A 26948-nucleotide genomic window follows, 5' to 3' on the forward strand; every position below is an offset into this window, starting at 1 on the left:
CTGCCTTCTGTCTTAACCCTCTTGTTCTATCAACATTCTATCAACCCATCACATCTCTCCCAGCTTAAAAAGCTCCTCAATCGCCAAGACAGGTTGGTCCCACCCTCCGAACGTCCATCAGCTCTGTTGTGTTTGGCTCTGTCCTGACAGCCACCCCTTTGTCTGGGCGGCCATCATTTCGCATCTGGAGATGCTCTCATCAACCGAAGGATTCCTCTCTCCCTATTTTTGCCCCTCCCAGTTAATTCTCTATGCTGCAGGCAGAATGATTGTCCTAAAACACAATTCGGACCAGGCCATTCCCCTGCTGAGAATCCTTCACCGGCTTCCTCTTCACCTTAAGAAATGGTGCCACCTACTATGGAGCCTCTGAAGCCTGGGACTGGCCCAGGGCTCCTCCCTGGCTGCACCCCTTGCCTCTTGCCGGTGAATGCTCCAGTTCCGGCCACACAAACCCTCTGTTTCCTTGAAGGAGCCAAGTTCTCTCATCTCTGGACCCTCCGTCTGCTCTTCCTTCTTTCTGGGGTAGTCTTTCTTCTCCATCTCTCTAGTTTGGCCATCTGCTTCTCATCCCTCAGGGGCCAGCGGAAATGGCCCTTCTGGGATTGATTGGATGTTTCTTCGGATTCGTTTACTCCTAAAGTCAATTCCTGGCTCTGCAGCCAGCTGGTCCCAAATCCTGTTCTGGCCAGAGTACTTTCCTCATTAAAAGCTTTCCATGCTTCTCATTGTCCTGAGGACAAAGTCCAAATTCCTCAGCTGGGCCGACAAGGCCATTCCACAGATGCGAGTAAAAGTGGAGCTATTTGGTAGGAGCAAGGTGAAGGCTTCCCGCTACATGACTCATTTTCTCGGGACAGGGAGGCCAAGCCTGCGGGGGGGGGGGGGGGGGTTGCTGGGGTTGAAGGCCATGGAGAGAACTTAGGGGCCGCCGCTGTGGAAGCAGGAGCTGACCAGGGAAGCACAGTGGAACTGATGAGTAGAATGGCAGCCCAGCTGAGATGGGTGACGAGGAATTCATGGTGACACCAGGCGGCCTGGCCGTGCGGATTTCTCTAATAACCGCTCACCGTGAGCATAATAATCCACCGTGGGTGGATTCATCCAAGGAGGGGGATTTGCTGGGGCAGTGGGACCAAAGGACGGGGAGAGGGGGGCTAAGGAGTTGAGGACTCTGTCAAGGAATGGGTGAAATGATGGGCCATGGGATCTTAACCAGAAGGGAGATGAAGACAGTAGGGGGAGGGAAGACAGGAGGGGCCAGTGGATGTCTGGTTGCAGCATGGACCGAGATGGGATTTAGAGAGATGCTCTGAGCAAACAAGCTGGAGGTGGGAGGTTGTGGGAAGTCAGCTTTAGTGATTGCAGAAGCATTTCTGCCCTGCCTGTGCCTCGACCCAGCTCCTGCTCAGACCCACATTATAGCTGGGTGTGGAGGTTTCCACTGCCCTTTAGAACGGCCCTCGGGGGCAAGGGCCATATTCTTCATCTGGCATCCTTCCCAGGAGAGCTCAACATGGGCCTTGTCGGCAATGGCTGCTTATTCGGACATTTGTGCGATAGGACTCATCCCCTCCCCTTTCTCTAGGCCTGTGTTTCTATTTTCCTTTCGTTTTTTTGTTTTTGTTGTAGCATTTTATTTGTTTGTTTTTCTCAAACAAACCTTCTGCCCCTTGTTTGGGTTTTTAAAAGTAATCTCTAGGCTCAACGTGGGGCTCAAACTCATGACCCCAAGATCAAGAGTCGCAGGGTCCACCAACTGAGCCAGCCAGGCACCCTTCCTTTAGTTTTTTAAAAGAAATATCGTGAAAGAGTCTAACCCTGTCTCAGATGAAAAGAAACAGGATTTCTCCCCATATTACAGGATGGAGAGGCAGTCTATGGTCCTCTGATGGCCCTGGAGTTGTTGAGAATGGGAGCCCTGGAAGAGTGAGAATTTGGGGGCAGAAAGATTCTGGGCCAACAGTGGACAGTGGCCCAAGTTCCCGACCCATCCCATTCTGGGTAGGTCTCTCCCTGATCCTCGCATACCTATTGCCATCTGACCAAGCTGAGTAATTCATTCATCCAGTAAAGCTCCTACTATGTGTCAGGCCCACCTTGGGAACAAAGGATATGCAGATGAGCAACACCCCAATCCTGATTCAGGAGACAGGCACACAGGGAAAGAACTGCAGACTGGTGTCTACAGTTGTGGGGCCCGGCATAGAAAATGGGCAACTCATTAGTTTGGGGGGACAGGGTTGGGGAAGATGCCTAGAGAATTGGGTCTCGAAGGGTATGAAGGCAAGGAGGAGAAACAAACGCTGGGAGAAGTGAGAGAACATGGGGAGGTCACAGCAGTTCCGTGGGGCTGGCTCATGGGCTGCTTTGAGGTGTGAGGGAGGCCAAATTATGTCAGGGAGCCTGCATATTAGTCTGCATGCCGTGGGGGATCAGGGAAGGACCTGAACGTAAGTCCGTTTTAGGACAGCACTGGGTTGCCACCTGGAGCTTCCCAGGTATAGTCTGAAACTGGACCTCGTACGTGGAGGGCAGGAAGAGACCAGGGACGGAGACAGGCCACTCCAGATCGGTGGCTGGCAGGTGTAATGGGCAAGGGAACTTACTTATGGGGCTTTTCCTGGGTGGCTACAAGACAAGATCTCTGCACCTGCCTGTCAGACCGTAAGAGTTTATACAGAGGCCTTCACTGGGTTCAGTCTCTTGTACCATCCAGATGGTCTCACCACGACACCACTGTCTCAAGGCTGTATCCTTGGGGCAGCTTCTAGGAGCCAGAGAGGCAAGCAGGACACGCATTTCAAGGACAGGAGAAGGGGTGAGGAGCCTCCCATCGCCTGGGTCCAGCTCACGGGTCACCTGGCGGTTACATTCCCCCAACCCCATCACCTCCCCTAATAGTCACTGTGGCTCAAGTGTGTGTGTTGGGGTTGGGAGGGAGGTAAACTGAAGAAGAAAAGAGCAAAAGCAGGGAGGCCGAGGGGAGGCTGCACAAATCTGGCAGAGATGGGGAGGGCACTGGGAGTGAGCCTGGAGAGCTGAGCACCCCATGCACATGTGTGGGGGAGTCCACAGGTGGTGATGTGGTCACTGGACACCGGATAAGGAGGGAGCGAGGGTGCTGTCTGGGACCACGCCGAGCTTTCTAACCTGGGTGCTGGGTGAAGGCCACAGCCCCCAGGTGAGACGAGGAGATGGTTCAGGATGAGGATGAGGGGGATGGGATGTTGAATATGTGGGGTCTGAGATGCCATAGTTCCCGGGGAAAGGTTCTGCTGTCCCCGTGCTCCCGGACATGGCCTCTTGTTTCCGCTCACCTGGCTTCCTCCTCGGCTGGCAACGCCCTTCCCTCATCCATCAGCTCAGCGTTTTCTCCAGGAGGGCCCCTAGATCTTGGCCCCTGAAAGCAATTTTCTCCCATCAGAGCACATGTAGCTCTATGCTTAGCGCCCCCTGGAGGCCCGTCTGGTGTCCCTGCCTCTCTTGGGGCCCTGGCCCGGCTGCGAGGCATCTGACCCTGAGAAGCAGGAGTGATGAAACTAACGTTGGGAGGTGATCTTTGCCACCCAGGAAGTTCTGCGCTGCAGAAGGGCGATCCCTTCCAGGGCTGACCCCAAGCAGGAAGTGACTCTTACAGCCCACGGGGGTTTCACACAACCCTCCCTTGCCTGGGGGGCGGGCGGGGGTGGTGTGCAGAGGAAGGCCCCCGGTGCAGCAACTACAGGGGTCAAGATGTTCTGGTCCTAGAGGTGGGGTAGGGAGCTGCAGCCTCCAGAGAAACCAGCTGATAAAACCCCAGTGCTTCAGGCTTTATCTTGAACCAGTGCAGGAGCAAATGTGAAGTACTCGGGCCACACTCCTCTCTACAGCCCGCTCCCTGGGACCAGAAACCCACCACCTTCCTGAAGGGAAGCATCCACTCACCCCAGCTTGCCTCCGCAGTACCTATGAGGAGAAACCACAGGCCTGACTGGGGACACAGCACCTTTTGTCAGCTTGCGAGAGGCACAGTGTTCCCTGGAGAAGGGTAGTTGTTGGGGGTGGGCAAGGGGAGGGGGAGGGAAGGTCTCTAGGTGAGATGGCGAGGGACAGACAATCACAATGACAGCGGCCACCACTTTTATTGCACACCTGCCATGTGCCTGGTCCTTCCATACACGATGGCATGTGGCCCTCACGACCGATTTCCATGACCACGACTGTGACTCTCCAGAAACTGAAGCTCAGCGAAGTTAAGTCACTTGCCCCAGGCCCCCAGCTGGTGAGTGGTAGATGGGCGGAGGGGGTTCCAGTCCAGTCCTGGCACATTGTGGAGCCCGTCGATGTTTTTTGTCACTTTGTCCACTTTGTCACCAGTTACTCTCCTCAGTGAAGAGCCACCGGGATGGTCTCCGGGCTAGGCAGGTAACAGTCACTCCTGGGAAGTCCCTGATAGGTGTCACAAGGCAGGGTGGCATCTGAGGGGTGTTGGGAATAGGGGCCAAGAATCTTCAGGGACTCGAGAGGGACAGGTAGACTGACCGTTCCATGGTCACAGACCCCCAGTTCTGCGGAGACACCCCACGCCTTCCTGTGGCATGGGGACACGTGGTCCCCCAGCACAAGTCCTGGGGAGACGTACATACTCACACACACTCTTCTGCACATGTACGTGCAAGCACACCCCCGCTCACGCCCGCTCACACCCCGGCGCAGCTCTGTGGCCGCAGAGGCAGGTGGCCGAAAAGGGGAATTCGGTCAGATGAGGCTGGCGATGCTGGATGTGGTCTCGTGACGCTGGCCGGCAGACAGCTGGCCTGAGATGCTGAAGATGCCGCCGTTGCCCCTGTGGTCGCCGTGGCTGGAGGGGGCGGCCGCAGGGCGAGGGGGACAGTGTCCATGCACGCCCACCTGATAGAGCAGCAAGCCCAGCAGCAAAAGCGAGCCCGAGGCAGCCAGGCCGATGCCCACCGACAGCATAGCGGCCAGTGGCCGCGCCGGGGCAGGGGCGGCCGCCAGCCCAGCCAGGGTCAGGCCGGTGACCAGCACCACCAGGCCGCTGAGCAGCACCACGAGGGCATCGGCCCCTCCCCCGCTCCGCAGCAGGGCCACGTGCTGGGGCTGGCGGATGCAGTTCATGTCCTGCACGGCCGAGCTCATCAGCTGCTTGACCAGAACCAGCAGGGCCAGCAGGCAGAGCACAGTGCCCGTCGCCAGCCGCCACTCGCCCGAGCGGCCGCTGGTGGAGGACAGCAGTGCCACGCCCCCCGCCCCACAGCCCGCCACCAGGACCACGGCCACAGTGAAGCAGAGCGCGGAGCGCCGCGGCTGCTGGGACCACCACAGCTCTACCTGCTCTGCCAGCATGTCTGGGGGCAGCCCCCCGGCCGGCGGGGCCGGAGCCTCTCCTTCAGACATGGCGGCGGGCGGGGTAGAGGGCGAGCGCAGCGTCGGGGCTACAGGCTGCGGGTCATGGCCTAGAGCCCCCCACCACCTGCTTGGCAGCTAGAGGCCCAGAGTCCCGTTCCTCTCCCAGTCCAGGGTATGGTCACCATCACCTGCAGGGGGGATCACACTTGTTACCTCCCCAGCCCACTCGCCCTTGATGGTCTCTCCTGGGAGCCTGGGGGATGATCCCTGGGAATCCGCCCCAGTGTCCCCCGACAGACCCCTCCCCAGCACTGCCACTTGGGAATGCCTCTCCAATGGCCCCAGGAGAGTTCCCCCACAGAACACATTCCCCCACCCCTCCGGGGAAGCCCCTGGCCCAGCCCCTGACCTCTCTGGCTCTCTCAGTTGCCTGTCCCATCCCGGCTGGCCGAAGGAGCTGATGCCACAGTGGATGGTGGGACCGAGAGCAGAGATAAAGCCTCATTCAGGATCAGACTCACATGGCCTCAGCTGTCACCGCTGGCTCCTGGGGGGAGGGTTGCGGGGAGGGAGGGGGCTTATGACTTAACCCTTCTGGAACCAGCAGCCTGACCCTGAACCTTCTCTCTTGGGACTGCAGCTACTTCTCTGTGGGTTAGGATCTAATCCCTAACTCTCTCCTTCCCCAACGTCTCATCTGATTTCCTATCCACAGCTGCTGGTGCCCCAATCCCTCTCTCCCCCAAACCTGGATCTCCCTCCTAAGCTCCAGACCCAAAGCCAATTGTTACCTTGATGTTCCCTAGTCATCTCTGATGCAACACTTCCCGACCCAAGCTCGTCATCTTAGCCCAGAACTCCTCCTCTCATGTTTCCTACTTCCTTGTGAAGTGCACGTCCCAGGGAGGCCACCTGTAAACCTCTCTCCACATAGTCCCTGCTTCCATCCCCACGCCTCTTGCCTCATCACCCCCACTCACGCCCCTCTTCCTGCTCCTTTCTCCATTCTCCCTCTCACCAACCCCCTCATGCCATTCTCCTCCTCTAGGATTTCTCTAAAGTGGAGCAAAGGGAGGAGGGCTCTGTCCTTGAACCCCAGCTGCTGTCCTTACCAGCCATGGGACTTGGGCGAGGGACCTGACAGTGGTTACTCGTTTAACAGCCAGCCAACATGACTCAAACTGGGCAAAATAAAGCAGTGTGGACCCTGCCCTCAAGGAAACCCAGCTTACAGCAGGTGCATATATGTGATAAATGCCCGGTGTGTGGGTGAGTCAGAACAGGGGCTTAAGGGAGGGTCAGAGAAGCCCCAGATGAGTTCTCCTCTTAAAGCCTCAGTCTCCCTATTGGAAAAGTGAGGACAATAACATTTATCTTGAAGGATGGGGGCGAGTCATTTGACATCTCCACTTCAAAATTCCAATGGGAATTCCAGGGCCTGCAGAGATGCCTAAAGAATGCTTTTTTAAATAAAAGAATACAATGTTCTCCCCTCCAATTCAGGATAGGACCCCTGCTTTACACATAGGATGCAGGTCCTGGGTCGTTCCAGGAATATGATGAACATGGCCCTCCACGCTATACACCCCCCATGAGTCTGTCCTTCACAACCCCTCTGAAGGGGCAGCCTAGCACACAGGGTGGGAGGAGCAGGTGCAGATGCTCCCAAGGGAGGTGGGGGAGGGGCCTTAGGAGGGGACCTGGAGTCAATCCCAGCATTCCTCAGGACTGTGCCTTCACTGGTCTGGAAGTGCTTGCACAGGTGTGCTGGGCCAGTGGGGCCAGGCTGGGGGTGGGTGGAGGTTCTCAGACCGAGCCAGTAGGAGAATGTGGGGGCGTTGGGGGTCAGGGGACCATGGGGCACTCACAAGAAGCCTGGAAGTGCTGGATCCGATCAGAGCAGGCAGGGCCAGGCAGATGCGGCACTCCAGCTCCATTTCCGGGGAGGTGCTTCACCTGCCTAACCTGCATCCAGGTAAGCCCTGGGGGTGTGCGTGGGGAGGGAGGAGGATCAGCAGGTGTTTCCTAGGCAGGGCTTGAGTCGATTGGCTGACGTGGCACAGCTCCTTCTGCCGGGCTGAGGCATTTCTAGGAAGGGAGGAGGGGCTTCTGTCCGCTGCTGTTAGGGCTCGAACACAATTCTCAGATCTGGGCAGCAGGAGGAATGTTGTCTATCTGCCCCAGAGCCTGGACCCTGACCCATCCCCCCCGCTCCAAGCCCAGCTTAGTTTTAGTGCCAGCCTAAGCCTAACCCCCAACCCCAGCTGCACTTTCAAACCCTAACTAGATTTCCTAGCTCCGACTGCAACCCCTACCCCACATCTTAGCCCCAACCCCCAGCCCCATTTCCAAATCCAATTCCAGCCCCAGCTTCAAATCCCAACCCCAAATCTGGCTTGAAACCTCAGCTCCAACTCCTCACCCCAACCCCAGGCTCCAAATTCTGGAATTAGACCCTAGACCACGACTTTGACTCTTGTTCCTGAATTCAGCCCCCAAATCCCAGCCCCAAACTCAAATCCTGCCTCAGCCCCAAATCCCAACACCAGCTGATCCCCAAACCCAGGCCCCGTACCCTCATCCCTGGAGTGGAGCCCCTACAAGCCCCTTGCTCCGTCTCCTTTAAAGCCCCAAGGGCCTGACGCAGGAGGTTGGCCCCCTGGACGTGGCTCCTGCTGGGGGAGGTGGGACTTGAGCTCACCCAGAGGAGGGGAAAGGCTTTTCAGGTGTGAAATGGGAGCTCCTTTGCTTAAAACTGTTGCAGAATAAACCCTTTAGGGTATATGCCACACTCTTTTGCAGGGCTCACACAGCCCCTGCCATCTACCCCAGGCCAGTCATTTGCCCCTGGCCCCTGCCCTCCAACCAGATGGCATGTCCTTCAGTTCTGCATGCTCCGTCCACTGCTTTGCCCTTCCGGTTGGTTTTTGAACTCAGAGTTCCCCTGCACGGGGTATTTACCACCATCCAGCCTCAGTCTGGCCAACTCATATTCTTCAACTGGGATGTCACCTCCTCCAGGAAGCCCTCTCGGACTTCCAGGTTGGTTTAGGTGCCTCTGGTACACCCACGGCCCCTAGTGCTTTGCCCCACAGCTGCTCTTACCTAAGCATGTGCTGTAATTGCCTCTATTTACTTACTTGTCATCCCCCACGACAGGGGGGTCTTAGTGTCTGTTTTGCTAACCACCTGACCTTAGTAGCCAGCACTTTGCCTGGCAAGTGGGAAGTAACAGTAAATATTTGTCGAATGAATGAATGTGTGAAGAGACAGGGGCAGGCAGCATGTGAGATAAGGCTGGAAGGACAAGTTTGGCAGGTTGCACAGGGACTCGCCTGCCATGGCAAGGCGTCTGGACTCCTCTGAGGTGCCCTTGGAGGATTCTGAAGTGCACCAGGGATGTGGCCAGCGCTCTGCTTCTAACACCGCACGCACTTCGGGTGGGTGAACGGGGCCCGCTTGGAGGTGGTTGCAGGCTGTCACCCATCTCCTGGATTGGGCCCCTTGCAATGCCTCTTCCTCTCTCTCCTTCTGGTATGTGTGAAATAGATAAGAAAAAGTCGGAGTTTTCTTCCCATTATCGGCTCACAAAATAATCATGCTTGACCTCTCTTAGCTTTGTTCTGTGGAGAGGATGGGGGAGCCAGTCGTAACTTGAGAGCAGTGTTGTCAAATAGCATTATAATGTGAGCCACAGATGTAATTTAAAATCTTCTAGTGGGGGCGCCTGGGTGGCTCAGTCGGTTAAGCGTCTGCCTGTTCGGCTCAGGCCATGATCTCAGGGTCCTGGGATCGAGCCCCGCTTTGGGCTCCCTGCTCGGCGGGGAGCCTGCTTCTCCCTCTCCCTCTGCCGCTGCCCCTGCTTGTGCTCTCCCTCTGGCAAATGAATAAATAAAATCTTTAAACAAATAATAAAATCTCCTAGTAGCCACGTTAAGAAGGTTAAAAAAAGGTGAAAATAATAAACGACAATTTTTATTTAACCCCCAAATATTTTCATGTTAGTGAATGATTATGATTTATGATTATGATTTCCAGGTAGTGAATGATTACAAATGAGTAATAAGCTACTTCAGTCTTTTATTCTGTGCATCTCAGTTCAGACTAGCCTTGTTGCAAATGCTCAATTGCCACATGTGGCCCTCAGCTCCCTGATTGATCAGCGCAGATCTAGATGATTCTTCCCCTCAAGGAAAAGTGACGGCAAGCTGACTGCTGTGGGGCGGGCTGGATCTCAGGGAGGACCACGTGGGTGTGCCACTTTGCAAAACTTTATAAAGGTACCCCCTGCCCTGGGGCGGGCAGGGTGAGGGGGCAGGGAGGGTCAGGGCTCCAGGCTGTGTCCTCCTCAGGTTGACGTGCTGATTTCTAGCAAGTATTTATCTTCCTGGTCCCAAGAAGTCAGCGCAGCCAGACCCATGGTCCAGCTGTCCTGGATGGAGCTGGGGCAGCAGAACTCATGAGATTTTTCTCTCCCTTTCCCCTGAGCGGTTTGAAAAGACCTTTTTGGGTGATGGGTAACACAGCCTAAAAGGTTCCTCAGCTCACACATTGATTGCATGAGTCCTTGGTCTCGGTCTGGGTCTTATCAAATAACTTTGGAGTCCAAGTGGACAGGCAGGCTCCTTGCAGGGCTTTTTGAACTCTGTCCCCAAAGCAGAAGCTGTGGGGGCAGCTCAGGTGGGCAGCCGGGAAAGCCAGGAGTAGGAGGTGGCAGTGGGCACAGAGTGCAAAGTGTGGATTCTAACTGGTCCATTAGTGGGAGTTCTGAGAGGTCCACCTCTCAAAAGAGAGGCCCTGTGGCCCAGTCTCCCGGCTTCTGCTGCATTCCCACCAGCCCGCAGCCTACTGTCACCCTGGTAGCTGGGATGACCCTGTCCTAAGGCAGAGCCGTGCTACGTGTCTCCACTGGCCTACCTTCTGCAAACAGCTGAAGTCCTCCTGGATCTCTAAGGCCCTCTCTGATTTCATCGCAGTTACCCTCCCTGGCTTGCTCTTGCTCAGAGCCTTTGCATGGGCCGTTCCCTCTGCCTGGAATGCTTTTCTCCCACATGACTCCCTCTCGCACCTCTGTCAGGTGTGTGCTCAAACATCACCTTCTCAGCAAGAAGGCCTTCCCGGCCACCCTGAAATCACAACCTTCCCCATACTTCCTGTCCCCCTGCCCTATTTTATTCCCTTATTCTCTTATGCTTCTCTGTAGCAATTATCACGGCTCAGCATGCTATATATTTTTCTTATCTGTCTGGAATATTGTCTCCCTACTCTCCTAAAATGTAAGCTTCATGACGGAAGGGATTTGAGTCTGATTCATGGTGTCTCCCCAGCTCCTAAAATCGGCTTCGTGTAAAATAGGTGCGGGGTGAACGCATGTTGAATGAATGGTGGAAAGCCCACTGGTTTGGGAGCTAGATTGACCTTGAAGTGTCAACCCCCAGCTCCAGCTGTGTAACCAGAGAAAAACTGCTTAAACTCTATGTGTTTTAGGTCCTCCATTTGTAAAATGGGGACAACAGTACTTAGGCTAAATAGTTGTGTGTGTGTGTGATTAAATGCTATAATTATATTCCTGATTAATTCCAGCAAACATTTACCGTTTCCTTTCTCTGTGTTCCCACCAGCTGCTGTGTCAGGTGCTGCAGACAGGTGACGAGCAGAAGAGGTGCTGTCCCCGCCCTCCTGAAGGGCAGCATGGAGGGCAAGAGGCAGAAAGCGGTTTGCAGCTCAAGCCACCGCCCGTCACCACCCCCATGCTCCATGAGTGACAGTTCCCTCAGAGGGACATCTTTGGGAGTGTCTGCCCTGCTCACAATGACCGCCTTCACCACAGGGATGAACCCCAGCAACCAGGATCACGTCCCGTGACCCATCTGCCCGGCTATGGCTAGAGACGAGCCCCAGACTCAAGTGAGGCCAAAAATACTTCTCTTTTGGCATTTTAAAATCGGACTAGAGATTCCATTTCAGCTTTGGAGCGGGGACTAACGAGACGCTGAGGCACATTCTGCCAGCTGAGCTGGGCACAGAAACTGGTCTGCAGAGAGGCGCGGGGACAAGAGAGGGAGGGGTGGTTTCAGCCAGCCGCTGGTTCAAGTTTCTCTTGAGGCCTGGTTCTATCTCTGCCCCGAGATTCCTGAGACCAGCCCCCCACCCCTCACCCCCACCCCCCCCACCCCCCGGCCCCGCCAGATGATAAACTTCCCCTTTGGGCTTAAACTGGCTAGAGTTGGGTTTTGTTACTTGGAGCCAAAGAAAGGCATCCATAGTTCTTCTGCTCAGAACTAGACTCTCATAGTCCCAATTTTAATATATTTACTGCTTCGGTACACAGAGGAGGTGCTAGGTGAGTCCTAGTCGACACCTGCCACCCCTGCCAAATCCCACCATGTGACACACACTAGATGACCAATAAATACCAATTCTCGTGCATGATTGGTCATCGTAGGTGATGGGGAATGTTAGTTCTTCCCACTGCCTGGCACACAGCAGGGTTACTTCCTTGCAAGTCTGCTCTCCCGTCCAGCTCAGCTCAAAGCATAAGCAGGCCCTTGAACGTCCAATGGTCTAGGGGAGCTTATCCCAACAGAGCTCAGGAAGAATGGACCCCACTCCTGGGCCTGACATCCTTCTCTCTAACCTCTCCGAATCCAGAACAGTGATTGTAAGGGAGTCCTCCCTGGACACGCGGATATTCCCAGGCCCACCAGGGCCCCTCAGGCACTTCCTAGGAGCAGCTGTTTGGTAACGGCTGGTCATGCTTTGTGTAAAAAGCAGTGGGGAAAGGTAGATGCGAATGCTCCATCTCCTGTGGGGCAGGGTCTTCAGCGCAGGAGAACAGGAGGGCAGAGGAGACTCTGCTAGGCAGCTCACACTGTCTGGCCGTAGCTGATGCTAAGACTCTAGACGAAGGGCAAGGGAGCCAATGGATGTCCGAAGGCCCAGAGAGAGGGCAGTCTCCCAGAGCACCAGCTGTCCCACCATAAATGAATGAGTCCCTGGAGCTTAATAACGGACCACAACCAGAAGAACGAGAGTGGAGTCCGTATGCCAAATGCCTAGCCACTTGGGTGACCAGTGGGGTCCTGCAGGAGGAGGTGACTGCCAGGCTCACTCTGTCAATGGCGGGGGGTTGGTCAACAGGCTGTAGGCCAGTGAAGAGGGAGGTCGTGAAGGGGGAGGTTCCCCAGTGGGGTGAGAAGCTCCCCATGGAGTCGGGATAGGCAAAGCGGAAGCGAGGTCTCCTATGTATCAACCACCCAGTCAATGCCACCCAACAGCTTGTTGTAGGAACCCCAGAGAAAAATGGAGCGGTGAACTGGCATTGCTGAGCCCCGACAGTGACTTTTCTTTTTGTAATGCAAGTGCCTGACCTCTGCTTCAAAGAGGACTATCTCAAAAAACCCATTGCCAGCCACCCAGGCTTCTCTGTTGCAGAGATCTTGGTTGATTTCAGTAACTGACCCGTTGAGGCCCTCTCCCCCTTCCTACCCTTTAAATTCCCACTCTTAAATTTTAAATAGTGAGCCCAGAGACCGTAGGCCTCCACACTTGACCCCAATAGGGCAGAACCCCAGGCCTGTGAGATTGCTTTCTCTCCCTCCCTCTCTTCCTGCTGCCTCCCCTGGCCTTGCTGTGTGGCCCAAGTGTAATTTCCAGGTTCCATAAGTAATAAACCTTTCTTTCGAAGTTTCCTGATGGTGGTTGCTGCAGAACGTCTTGGAATCATAATCAGAACCACAAGGGCCAGTCTAGCCACAACATGGATCGTTGAGAGGCAGAGCCCTGCACAAAACAGCAAGACTTCCGGCTCCAGGTTTGCCAGCCAGAGGCCGTCCCCCTGCCCCCCTGGGCAGCTGAGCAAACACCCTGTTCCTTGCTGGCCCAAGTGCCACGCTCTCCCTCGGCTGGGGCTTCTGCTTCCGCTTCCCTCCCAGCAGCTGGACTACCGCCAGCCAGCAGCTTAGGGGAGCTTAGCTTGGGAGTTGTCAGCTCCCTCTCCTTCTGGTTGAGACCATTCATACTCCTATCACCTCCACCACCTGGCCCAGGGCTGGAACGTGGACACCACTGGCAGCCCCAGGGCCGCAGTCTTGGCCCCACCAAGACGAGCCTGTGCTAACGATTTCACCCTTCTGGGTTTTGATTTCCTCACCTGTAACCTGTGGCCCATCTCGGAGGTAAAATGTGAGGTATTTGATTCTAGGGCATTTTTAGGTTGAAAACCCTGTCGCTTGAATGTTGCTGCATCCTAGCCCCAGTGAATATCCTTCTGGCCACAGAAGAGCCCCAGTTTGCTCAAGAGCCCCATTTGCTCTGTGCGTGCCTTCTTCCCGAGGCCCTCTCCCTGTGCTGGGCTAACTCCCTCGGTCCCAAAGTCAGAAGAATTCACATCCCTGCATCTCCACTGCCACCATCTGGGTCGCGGAAGCTGTCCTCTTACTCATGGTTGGCCACAGCATCCTTCCCACAGCCCCCCGCCTCCACTCTCGGGTCCCTCCATCAATGCTCCACCCGAACGTGCAAGGGACTTTAAAAACAGACACGGACCTTGCGCCCACAGAGCTGAGAACCCAGTGGGAGAGGCATCACACCATCAAATGGATATGTTACAGTGAGGGTTGTGAAGGGAAACAGTATGGCGCGTGTAATCTAGATGGGGGAGGGAGGGATCAGGGACTGTCTTTCTGAGAAAGCGGCATTTCAACTACCATCTGAAGGATGAAGTTCACTGAGTGAGGTGTGGGGACAAGAGCATTCCAGGCAGAGAAGATAAGTATGTGGAATGACCCGGAGGCAGGGAAGCACTTGACTTTTTGGAGGAATTGAAAGGAAGCCTGTGTGGCAAGAGCCTGGGAGCGGAGGGCAGGGACTCTCGGGGCTTTGTGCTGGCCTCTGGACAGTGTCATCTCTGTAATGTGCCTTCAAGACCCTAAAGCATCTGGCTCCGCTGACCTCCCTGACCCCATTTCAAGTCAGTTTCTTCTGCAAAGGTAAAGCCAAGATGCTAGCTTGGAATGAAGTCTGTTCCATCCCACCTGCCGGGCATGATGATGTCATGGGTTGTTGTCTCTGTGGTGGAATCAATCAGAGGGGCCTGAATTTTTTCCTCCTCCCTGGGCCTGCTCACCTAGAGGGCAGAGGACATGCTGGGCACACACTGGTCTGAGGGGGATGAGCTGGTCACTGTGACAGGGTGTAGGCAGCCACACCCTAGGGGCCCAGAGAGAGTAGGAGGCAGCAGGAAGCCGGGCCCAAGTCCACCGTGTGGTCTCCACAGTGACAGGCAGCCCTGTGCCTGGACAGGGACAAGCAGCAACGGCTTTGGACGAACTGGAGCCCCCCAGTCCTCAGGGTCCCCTCTTCCCCTACCCCTCCCGGACTCCCTGGCTAAACAGAGAGTTGGACACGGTTGTGGGCAAACATCTTTATTCTGCCCAGGTCTCAAGTTCCCTGGGGCAAGAAGAAGAGGTTGGCGGGGCCAGTGCCACAGGGCCTGCAGGGACAGCACAGAGTTGGCCTAGGGGCAGAGGCACAGGGGCACCTGCAGATGGCTTACCAGAGGGGATCAGTTGATCTGCACCTCATAGTCCACTTCTGACTGGACAAGGGAAGGAAGCCGAATTCCACCAACGGGGTGGAAGCCCGGCACCTGCTCTTGCTCTTGGATCTGGTCTCTGAGGCGCTGGATTTCTAGGCGTTGCATTTCGATGATTCTCCCGGTTTCTTCTTGCTCATTCAGTCTCATGGTGGGTGCGATGCCGGACACGTCCTCGCTGGACACTGAAAGGCACAGAGCAGGTCTACTGTGGGCCTGTTACTGGACTGCTGCGAAGCTTTTTTGAAACCAGCTTATCCCTCTTCTTCCCTTCTGTCCTCTGATTTATTGAGCACTTACTGAGGGACAGACACTCAGTCCCAGATGCTAGGGATAGAGACAGGCCCTTCCACTGTCTCCCGAGCCCCGCCCCCAAGTCTGCCTGCCCCAGGCCCCTCCAGCGGACTCTGCTCATTCCCCCTGTGGCCCATTCCCCAAGCAGGGTGGCGCTCTCCTGCTGACCTAGGTTGGCTTCCAAATCCCCCAGTCCTCCTCCACACATAAGACCCCTGTTCCAGGAGGCAGACCCCTCTCTACCCCTCCTGGGCTGGCCACTCACTCATGCTCCTTGAAGACTTTGCCCCGACTCCACCTTCCTGTCTCGGGTGCTGCCATCACCCCACACGATGCCGGTATCCACGAGGGTCCATGGCTCATCCTGTTCCCTGGCCCCACAGACTGAACTCTCAGCATTGATGTCCTTGGCCTCCATGCCATGTGGGCACCTGCTCTGTGGCTTCCCCTCCCTCAGCAGGCCCAGGACCCCACACCTTTAAATCTCTACTGTAGTAGCCCATCCTCCCATTACCACCTCTCTCACTGCCTTCAAGATTTCTGTTCTTTGACTGAGTGTATATCTCTTCTATCTGGACTATTCCATTTTTTACCTACCAAAGGGGTTCCTTTTAGATCCACTCCCTTTTCTGTCCAGTCAGACCCACCGTGGGTTTCTTCTGCCATTTTCTTGACAGCACCCTTGACATTCTAGATGCCTTGTCCTCCGGCCCCATGTGCCCCGCACAGCCCGAACCTGAGATTATCCAACCACCCAGTTTCTCCATTCACACCTGGCCTGTTGTTGCTACCTGTGCGATTCAAATTCTCAGTTTCCAGCCCCAGACGAACTTCCTGCCTGTGGTTAGCAAACTCTCCTTCCCCCGCTCCGGCTGCGCTTCTGAACTTTGGCCTGTACTCTAACTCCTCACTCCAACTCTTTAAAGAAAAGGATGGTCAAACATAACACTTACCCCTTCTAAGTACAGAGTTTAGTAGCATTAAGTGCATTTACATTGTTGTGCAATCATTCCCCAGAACTCTTGCAAGAACACTCATGCCATCACTCTGCTTTCTGTCTCTAAGAACATGATGCTCTAGGAACTTCAGGCAAGTAGTATGACATGGTATTTTTCTTTTTTGTGTGTCTGGCTTATTTCACTTAGCATGACGTCCTCAGGGTTCCTCTGTGTTGCAACATGTGTCAAAATCCTTTCTCTTTAAGGCTGAAGAATATTTTATTGCATGTACATACTAGTTTTGTTTGTCCCTTCATCCAGTGATAGACGTTGGGTTGCTTCTGCCTTTTGGCTGCTGTGAATCATGTTGCTATCAACAGAGAGGTACAAATAACTCTTTGAGACCCTGCTTTCAGTTCTTTTGGGTATATACCTACGAGTGGTTTCTAGATCATATGATAATTCTATTTTCAACGTTTGAGAAACTGCCATGTAGTGTGGCTGCACCATTTTACATGCCCACCAGTGGTGCACTAAGGTTCCAATTTCTCCAGATCCTCGCCAACACTTCTCTGTTGGTTTGTTTTGAGAGTGGCCATCCTAACGCATGTGAGGGGGCATCTCCTCATGGTTTTGATTTCATTTCCCTGATGATGGATGATGTTGAGCATCTTTTCATGTGCTGGTTGGCCATTTGTGTATTTTCTTTGGAGAAATGTCTATTCAAGTCCTTTGCCCATGTTTCTATCTGGTTGTTTTGTTATTACTGTTGAGCTGCAGGTGTTAATTACATATTCTGGACCCTAACTCCTTATCACATACATGATTTGCAAATATTTTCTCCCATCCCACAGGCTGCCCTTTTACTCTGTTGATTGTGTCCTTTGATGCATGTGAGTTTTCAGTTTTTATGTAGTCTATTTTTTCTTTTGTGGCCTGTGTTTTTGGTGTCCCATCCAAGAAATTATTGCCAAATCCATCCTCTCCTCCACTCTTCACAGATGACACTGACACCTACTTCGCCCACAATGTGTGTCTCCAACTCCCAGTCAAGCTTCTCTCAGTAGAAGAGCGGTCTCTTTCCTACCCACTGCCAACCTCTTTCCTGTACATCAGAAGTTAACTCTAGAGAAGAATACATGTTGGAAGCCAAAGAAGAGAGTATTGCAAGGAGCAAGTGTCAGCAAAGCCCAGTGGCCAGCCTTGCCTTGGGCTTCTAATTGGTCTGAAGATGGGGCCAGCATTAAGAGTGCTTGACTCATCCCACTCTTCCTAAGAGAAGTCTAGACCCTTCTCTTCTTGCCTTTGCTTCTCAACTCTTCTTCTTTTTGGCAATTTCTAGGCTCTTGATCTTTTATTATTTCTTCTTTTTCTAGCTCTTGACTCGTCATCCTCCTGCTGCTACGGGTTGCCCCTGATAACCATCCTTTTGGTCAAGCTGTGGCCTGGCCCTGGGGAGAGCAGCACCCTGGGAAGGTACAGCACACCCAAGCCTACAAGCCCATCCACCTGTAACACTTGCCTCTGCCTAGTTTCTGTTTGCCTCTCCACCTGCTCCCTTAGCTACTTCCTCTTTCCTGGTTACCAGTGTAGTCTTTGGACTGATCTTTGCCCTCTCCATTGGCTTTTACACTTACTCAATTATTGTCTTGCTGCCCAGAGAGATCCAACCTGTGTTTGTGAGGCCACAGTCCTGGAGGTACGGACTAGATTGAGCCTAGAAATAATCCAGCACTTGGAATTTTTCTTACTCTGCCCTACCACTAGCCATACCATCCTCTCTTTGTCCCAGTGCTTCACCAGGTGCCATAAGGATCTTGATGCAGATTGTAGCTTTAAGCTCCTCCAGGCTCTGCAATCACTGAGTGAGGTCAATGGACCTCAGAGGTTGGGCACTGGGATGTACTGGATGAGGAGTATCCTAACAGGCAAGGGATAGGGAAATCAGACACTGCAGAGCTATGAGACAGCTCAGGGTTGACACAGCTGCTGGCTGGTGGCTGGCCTCCAGAAGCAGTTGTCTCCTGAAATATCCCTGGCCTGGGTGACACTGTCCATGAATGTTCCCAGGAGTGCAACTGGGCCTCCTGAGACCAGTTCACATGGAAGATGGTCCAGTGGGCTGAATGTGGGGCTTTGGCCCTTGTTTCCCCCTCTGTCTCCTACCTTGGTCTGTGAACATCTTGAGGGCATGGGCTGGGCTTTTCCTGTTTCTTCTCTTCACTGCCCCAATTCTTTCTCATCCCTTTGATAATGACCTGCCTGCTCATCAGTTTGTTTGGTTCAGTCTTACAGAGTTCCCCTTTGATGGTCTTCTTCCATGCACTGTGGTGTGTAAACCCTCCTGTCCTTTTCCTCCATGGTTGGGCCATGTCAGTGCTCTCCTCATGGCCCCTGTCCCCATCTTGCTCCTCATATTCCCCGTGTCCTCTTGGTCCGTGCTCTGCTTTGATCCTGCCTTCTACCAGAGCTGGGCAGTCTCCTCTCCGCATCCTGCCTGCAAGCTTCCTTTGGGAGATTAAGTTCTGATTTTACATGATGTCACATAAGAATGTGACTACTAATACATTTGCATTTATTTCTACTGTTTTATTTGCATTTTATGTTGATGTCACTTTTTCCTTTTCTTTTTTGGCCTTTTCAAAATTTAGGGGGTTTTCCCCTTTACTGGTTTGGAAGGTATATACACTCTTTCTTTCTTAATAGTTATCCTAAAAAGTTTAAGAAGTATATTTAACTTAGAGTCCAAAGTAAATCAGTATCTTTACCCTCTTGCAAAACAATACAAGACTTAGAATGCTTTAGCTTTGATTCCCCTGGTTAAATGCTCAGTGTTTTATTTCTGTCTTGGTATTTTAATCCACAATTTAGACATTGTTAGTATTGTTTTATACAGTTGTCAGACTTCCCTCTGGAGTAATTTTTCTTCCTGACATATATTCTTTAAAAGTTCCTTTAAGGGGCGCCTGGGTGGCTCAGTTGGTTAAGCGACTGCCTTCGGCTCAGGTCATGATCCTGGAGTCCCTGGATCGAGTCCTGCATCGGGCTCCCTGCTCAGCGGGGGGTCTGCTTCCCCCTCTGCCCTCTTCCCTCTCGTGCTCTCTGTCTCTCATTCTCTCTCTCAAATAAATAAATAAAAATCTTTAAAAAAAAAAAAAGTTCCTTTAATGAGGTTTTGTTGGTGACAAATTCTCTCAGTTGTTTGTAAAAAAATTTTTTTCTTGTGTTTCACCAGTTACATAACTCCAGGGGACAGTTATTACCTCTTAGCACTTTGAAGACACTATTTCACAATTTCTACATGGTTTATACTGTTGCTCTGGGGAAGTCAGGTATCTGTTGAATTGTTATTCCTTTATATGCAATCTATCTGTTCTCTGGCTGCTTTTAACATCTCTGTCTTTGGTTTTCTGCAGTTTAGATATAGATTTCTTTTTATTTATCCAGCTTGAGATCCACCGGGCTTCCTGGACCTGATGATTGGCATCTTTCACCAATTCTGAAAAACTTCCAGCTATTCTTTATCATAATGTCGCCTCTCCTCATTCTCTTTCTCAAACTGACATAAGTTGGGTTATCCCAACCCGTCTTATTTGTCTTTTATTATACCTTTGTCCCACTGGGCTACAGTCTGGGTAATTTCTTCATTCTTTTAGTTCACGAAGTCTCCTTTCAGATACCTCTAACCCATTGTTCAGTCTGTCCATTGAGTCTAATTGCAACCTATAGTTTTCATTTCTAGGAGTATTTTTGGTTCTTTTTTCTAATCTACCTAGCCAATTTTGGGAAACTCTTATTTTGTCTTATTTTCAAATTTCTATTTCTTTAAATATATTAAATATTTTTATTTTCATAATTCTATTATCCACGGTCTTTGTTGATTTTATTCTGTAGTTTGATACTTTTGTTGTTTTTCACTCATGGTGATTTATTTCCTCCTGTATTTAGTGATTTTTGATTGTGAGTTCATGTTCCTTAGAATGTTATCTATAGGAATTCTTTGACAACTGGTTTTAAAATGTATTCTTCCATAGAAAATTTGTATCTGGTTCTGCTTGGGACCTGGAGACACTACCAGTTAAACTAAATCTTCAGCCAACGTTGCTTTGAGCCACAAATTAAGTGTAAATTCTGGACTTAAACCTGCCTGAGTTGGACGTTTGGTTAGGAGTTCTCAGGGAGAGATCTTTTCTCTTGTTTTTTCTTTCCTTCATCCAGAGCCAAGACTAACAGATACTTATCTCACCTATCTCCCTCTGTAAGGTAAGTTTCCCTCTCTAGTTAGCTTATAGTTTCCCAATTCATTCTATATTGATCTAACACCATTTCTTCCTTCTTCCTTCCTTCCCTCCCTGTCTACATCCTTACCAACACTTGCAGGGTTTTTGTTTGTTTGTTTGTTTTGTTGTTTGATAATAGTGATCATAATGGACATGAAGTAGTATCTCACTGTGGTTTCAATTTGCATATTTCTGGGGCATCTGGCAGTCAGTTAAGCATCTGACTTGATTTCAGCTCCAGGTCATGATCTCAGGATCATGAGATCAAGCCCTGTGCTGGACTCTGTGCTGGGCATGGAGCCTACTTAAGATTCTCTCCCTTTTCCCTCTGCTCCTCCCCCTCCGCTTGTACACATGTGTGCACCTGCATGTGCATTCTCTCTCTCTCAAAACAAACAAAAATTGCATATTTTTAATGATTTCTGTTGAGCATCTTTTCATATGCTTATTAGACATTTTTGTAATTTCTTTGGATAAATGTCTGTGCAAGTCTTTTGCTCATCAAAATTTTTTTTTGGTTGTTGTTGAGTTGTAGGAGTTTTTTATTTATTCTGGGTCTCAGTCTTTATCAGATATATGACTTGCAAATATTTTTCTCCTATTGTATGGATTGTTTTTTCACTCTTGCTGAAAGTGTTCTTTGATGCATGAAAGTTTTAAATTTTGATGTAGTCCAGTTTATTTATTTTTCCTTTTGTTGCCTGTGCTTTTGATGTTATATCTAGGAAATCATTGCCATATCCAATGTCATAAAGCTTTTCTCCTATATTTCTTCTTTGCGTTTTATAGTTTTAGTTCTGAAATTTTAGGTCCTTGGTCCATTTTGAGTTAATTTTTGTATATGATGTAAGGTTAAGGGTCCAACTTCATTCTTTTGCATGTGGGTATCCTGTTTTCCCAGCACCATTTGCTGAAAAGATTGTCCTTTCCCCATTGAGTGGTCTTGGCACCCATGTTGAAAATCATTTGACCATATATGTGAAGGTTTATTTCTGGGCTCTTTACTCTATTCCATTGGTCTGTATGTCTGTCTTTATGCCAGTACCACACTGTTTTGATTACTATAGCTTTGCAGTAAGTTTTGAAATCAGGAAGTGTGAGACCCCCAATTTTGTTCTTCTTTTCCAAGATTGTTTTGGCTGTTTGAGATACCTTGAGATTCCATATGAATTTTGGAATGGATTTTCTATTTCTACAAAAGAAATCATTGAGATTTTGACAGGGATTGTACTATTAGTAGATTGCTTTGGGTAGTATTGACATCTTAACAGTATTAAGTCTTCCAAACATAAGATATTTTTCTATTTATTGGTGTCTTAATTTTTTTTTCAGCAATGTTTTGTAGTTTTTAATGTACAAGTCTTTTGCCAGCTTGGTTAAGTTTATTCCTGAGCATTTGTTGTTTTTGATGTTTTTATAAATGCAATTGTTTTCTTAATTTCATTTTTGGATTGTTCATTGTTAGTGTATAAAAATGCAACTAATTTTTGTCTGTTGATTTTGTATCCTGCAATTGGGATTTCTGATCTTTTGCATGAAGCCTCCCCCTATCCTCTATAGAAATTTGAAGGATTTTTCCTTTGTTTTCTGGTCTTTAGGAATTTCATGATGATGGACCTGATCCATCTATTTTTAGCCATTGTATTGGATACTAGGTAGATCTAACAGCTTCTTAAAGACTTTTCCTTGTTTTCAGCCCCACCTTCATCCCTACTTCCTGAGATATCTGCTTCTGCTAATTCCTGAGCCTTGGGGAGGTTTTGTGATGTACATTAAGTTTCTTCTAGGTTCCTACTTCTGGCTTAGGAGTCTATGAAGTCATTTACCACTCATCTAACCATTTTCCAGCTTTCAAAATTTTGTATCTCTTTCCTTTTGTGTTTCCTTTGATCATATGGTTTATTTATGCCATTTTAGTAGGTTTCTAATTAGCCATCTTTATTTAGAAGTCTAATTATATGGTTTTAATAATTGAAAAACATGCAGGTGTCTATTAGACCTGGTAGTTAATTGTTTTGTGAATGAAAACTTAACACAAATGCTGCTAAAACTAAAATGGTGGTTTGGGGATGGCAACCTGTCCTGTTTGGATAAAGAATTCTTTAAAAAAAAAAAGTATGTATGTATGTATGTATGTATGTATGTATGTATTTATTTATTTATTTATTTATTTATTTATTTTACAGCGCGGTTGGGGGGCAGAGGGAAAAGAATCTCAAGCAGACTCCCTGCTGAGCATGGAGCCCAACACAGGGCTCTATCTCATGACTCTGAGATCAAGACCTGAGCTGAAATCAAGAGTTGGACACTTAACTGACTGAACCACCCAGGCAGGCCCCCAGATAAAAACCAACTGAATTGGTCAATCTTACAAAACTTGAGGTTATATATTTTGAGCTAACTTGTCTTGGTGGCCCCATGTTCAAAATTAGAAGTCAGACTTAGGTTCTTCATGATCAAAGCAGACAGTTGGTAATCCCTGTCTTCAACTGTTACAAATGAAATCTTCCTTGAGTAAAACTATAGCACACAAATGATCCGATGTTGGGTTTGTTTCAAAATAATCCACTGTGATGAGAGAAAAATAACTGGGGACTGTGGATACCAATGAAGCAAGAGTGACAGGAACCGATACTTGCTGAAGTCGGGGAATGGATTCATGGGAATTCCTTAGGCTTTTCTCTCATTTTTTGTATATGTCTGAAAATTTCAACAATAGTAATAAGAAGAAATTGGCTATATCAGACAGTATCCTGAGGAGGTCTCAGTTGATTATTTGCTAGGACATTTGGGCATATTTGAAATATTTTTTAAAGAGAGGCTTTGCAATTGTTCGCAGGCACATCTATGCTTCCACCTCATCTCAAAGAGGTCAAGCATCTCAATCTTCGTAACACATACTGTGCTCTTGTGTCAGTTCTTTAGACCTAATATTGTCACTTCAGGTACTACTCAGAGACTCTACTCTTGTCTCAACTTCTCCTCGACGCTAATAAAAAGGGCAGATAAGACAACACAATTATACATATAATTTTGTAATAGGTTAAGAGTCCCAAGAAATTACGAAAATAGTAGAGAGTTCCTGTGTATACTTCAGTCACCTTCTCCCAATGATAACCTCTCACGTGACCATAGTACATGAGATGACTGATATTGGAAAGCCTCAATCTATGGCCATGGCAGGTTCCCATTCATCGAGGCTTCTAAGCTCTATTCCTGGGCATAAACCACCAGAAAACAATATACTTGAATCACACTGACTTAATTTTCCATGGAAATGCCTTATACTCTCTGTCTTTATTGACTGTCCAGATAAGAAATGGATACCTGATGCATGTTTTTTAATTGTCTGAAGACATACAGTTAAAGGCTGTCTACTGTGTTATTCAACATCCCTTTCATAAGGATCTGTGTGTTAAGTTTCTTACGAAATTTAGTGCCAAGGAAAGGTTTGTTTCCCCAGGAAAAAAAACTCTAAACCTTCCTTTTGCCATAAATGAAGACTATTTAAACTATCATATTTCTCTGTTTCTCTTTTTGCCTTGGCTGTCAGAAATTCAGAGGGACTTTAGGATATAATTTAATATTTCTAATGTCATTCTTTCCTCCTTTCCATTTGAATATTTCTAATCTTTCTTTTTGTCTTTATTTTAATTGCACAGGCCCACAATCCCTTATCCTCAATCCTAAAGTGCCAAGAGCTCTAAAAATGTAAAGCATTTTAAAATTTATGAAGTTCAGTGTGAATATTCATGTTTCACTAAAGAAATACGAATGTGTTTGATTTCAGGGCCCTGCCTCAGACTCCCCTAGGGATGTTATGTAATATGCAGTATATAGTACGCTCTTTCTAAAATCGGAAAGATTCTGAATTCTAAAACTATAGCTAACCCCAAGGATTTTGGTCCCACACATGTTTGAATGTGGCAAGTGCCTCACAGATCCTTTGGATAGCAGGTGTACAGCAGGAGAGGTTCCCGGAAGGCCATGGGGTAGATGTGGTCTGACTCTGGGGAAAGGCAGCCTTGGAAGCCAAAGGGAGACCTCCTTGTGGCTGCCATTGGTCCCTTGATCCCAATGCTCATCCCCCTTGGCCACTGGTGACATTACCTGTCTCTGCAACATCTTGTGGTCGGAGTTTCTTCATCAGTTTCAGAGCTGCTTCAAGGTCATAGACTTGGGAGCGGGTGAACTTCAGCTCCCTGCGGAGCTCGTTAATCTCCTTGATCAGGGAGACATTTTCCTGTAGAGGAGAAGAGAGAATGAATATGGATGGATGAGTGATCAGTGGGCACAGGGCCTGTCCTGGCCTGGGGCTGAGGGTGTGTGGAACAGACAGGATTGGGCCTGGACCCAGATTCCTCTACTGGGTACAAGTCCTTATCCTAGCCCATGGATAAACCTCTTGAGGTACCAGCTGACTTACCTTCAGGTGGACTCTGGCAACATAAGATACAGATAGAGTATACCATTCCCAAGCATCCAGACCCTTTCCAGCATCAACAACAATGCTTTTCTAAGCACTTTATATGAATTGAATGCATTGAAGTATCATAATAACCCTATGAGGAAATTCTATTATAATCAAAATTTTATAGAAGAGGAAACTGAGGCATAGAGAGGTTATGTAACTTGCCCAAATTACATGGATAGGAATCGGCAAAGTCAGGATTCTAACTCTGACAGTCTGGCTCCAGAGTTCTGAGCTCTTAAGTACTATGCTATACTTTATTCATTTTTCCCCATTCATTTGTTGAATCTACATTTATGTGGTATCTGCTATGTCCCTGGGATACAGACAGAAATAAGAAATGGTTTCTGCCCTCAGCAGCATACTGTTTAGTGAGGAGCATAGAAAATAAATGAATAATGAACATTTGCTCTATCCATTGACAGTTCACTTCTCTTTTTGTGTTTGACAAATATCCATCCATCCATCCATCCACCCATCCACCCATTCCAATATTTACTTGAGTACTTACTATGGACCAGGCACTGTGCTGATCCTGGGGGTATATAGAAAGTAAGACCTGGCCTCTGATCTTGAAGAGTTTGGGTTTAGTGGGGGATCTGGGTATAGCCAAGCGTGGTGGCCACCTTGCCACCTCTCCTCTACAGGAAAATGTCTCCCTGATCAAGGAGATAAATGAGCTCAGCAGGGAGCTGAAGTTCACCCGCTCCCAAGTCTATGACCTTGAAGCAGCTCTGAAACTGACCAAGAAACTCCGACCACAGGATGTTGCAGAGACAGGTAATGTCACCAGTGGCCAAGGGGGATGAGCACTGGGATCAAGGGAACAATGGAGGGGTGGGGCACAGAGGAAAAGTACTTAGCCCTGCCTGAATGACCAGGGTGGATTCCTAGGAACTGCTCCCTGGGCTGAGGCCGCAAGGAGTTACCAAGGAGAGGGTAAAGGGGGTCACACACAACTGGAACAGCAAGTGAAAGACACAGAAATAGGACATGGCTGGTGTGTGGGGGACATGCAGCTGTTCTATATCCCCAGACACAAAGTAAGAGGCAGACACAGAGGAGCGAGGATGAGGAGCCTGCTGGGGGTCCCGTGGTGGGGGTTCTGCACCTGGAACCAAGCAGTTGCTTCTCTCTTCCCTTCCCACACCTCAAATCTCTGCTTTCCTTTTCACACTCAGCCTGAGGGCACTGAGGGTGGCTCCACGGAGGTGTCCCCATTCCCATGGGTCCAGAAAAGGACTGGCTATTCCGTACTTGGCTTGTCCACAGCACTGCTTCTCATGTGACAGCACAAAGGATCCTGTTAAATGTGGCTTCTGACTCAGTCGGCCTGGGGCTGGTCCTGAGATTCTACATTTTGAACTAGCTCCTAAGAGATGCTGCCACAAGCCTGAGGGCCAGACCATTGGTGGGTAGCAAAGCCCTTGAGGGTCGGGGTGCCAAAAAAGGCAAATGCAGGCCAAATCTACATAAAACAGACCAGGGACTACCACCACTTGGGACACTCTCCATAGTGGGAAGCATGGAGTCAGCCCAGAGAACAGGGTGATCCCAAGCACTATTGTCCATGAGCCATGACAACCGCTTCTCTGCTAGGGGGATATGCCTGCAGAGCCCACATGGGAGCAGTGCCCAAACTGGAGACACCCTGACATATTCTTTCCCTCTGGAGCCTCTTTATCTGAGCATATCAGATGTATGTACCTTCAGATTTTCAGTATACCACTTAATTTCAGTATTCCTCATTAAAAAAAAATTCTCTTGGATGAAATGCCCAATTATTGCTGATCCCTTGTTTCAGGCTGGGCTTTCTGCTTTTTTTTTTCCTATAAAGTCAGCAGATTTCTCCATCTGATCTTTTACTCTTTAAGTAACCCAGGCCTTAGTGATGAAACGCCCACATTTCCTTTCCAGATGCTCTCCAGCAAAACTCGCTGCCAGTTTCCTCCCCTGGAACCTCTCCACGCTGACTTTCTAACATGACGTACTCAATTAAGTATGTTTGTATTTGGTTC

At 49.8% G+C, this 26948-nt stretch overlaps 2 protein-coding genes across 2 annotated transcripts in view; both read right to left on the reverse strand.

Annotated features, from left to right (window-relative positions):
* Positions 1 to 4740: 4740 nt before the first annotated feature.
* Positions 4741 to 5400, reverse strand: TMEM125 (transmembrane protein 125). The gene has a single exon (XM_045895434.1). The coding sequence runs from the start codon at positions 5398 to 5400 to the stop codon at positions 4741 to 4743; it is 660 nt and encodes a 219-aa protein (XP_045751390.1).
* Positions 5401 to 14815: 9415 nt separating this feature from the next.
* Positions 14816 to 26948, reverse strand: part of CFAP57 (cilia and flagella associated protein 57) — a 65915-nt gene continuing 53782 nt past the window's right edge. Inside the window, exons 21-22 of the mRNA XM_045895435.2 lie at positions 24570 to 24702; positions 14816 to 15132 (exon numbers count right to left, since the gene is read on the reverse strand). Of these exons, the coding sequence (XP_045751391.1) occupies positions 14918 to 15132; positions 24570 to 24702 (348 nt within the window). The 3' untranslated portion in view covers positions 14816 to 14917. The remainder of the gene's footprint in view (positions 15133 to 24569; positions 24703 to 26948) is intronic.

This window comes from Mirounga angustirostris, unplaced genomic scaffold (assembly GCF_029215605.1).
Source record: "Mirounga angustirostris isolate CCGP_5_RB_7025 unplaced genomic scaffold, mMirAng1.0.hap1 SCAF_4, whole genome shotgun sequence".
NCBI classification, from domain to species: Eukaryota; Metazoa; Chordata; class Mammalia; order Carnivora; family Phocidae; genus Mirounga; species Mirounga angustirostris.

What these genes read in the sequence shown, in the direction of transcription:
- TMEM125 (XM_045895434.1), bottom strand. Translation starts at nt 5,400, where the DNA reads ATGTCTGAAGGAGAGGCTCCGGCCCCGCCGGCCGGGGGGCTGCCCCCA.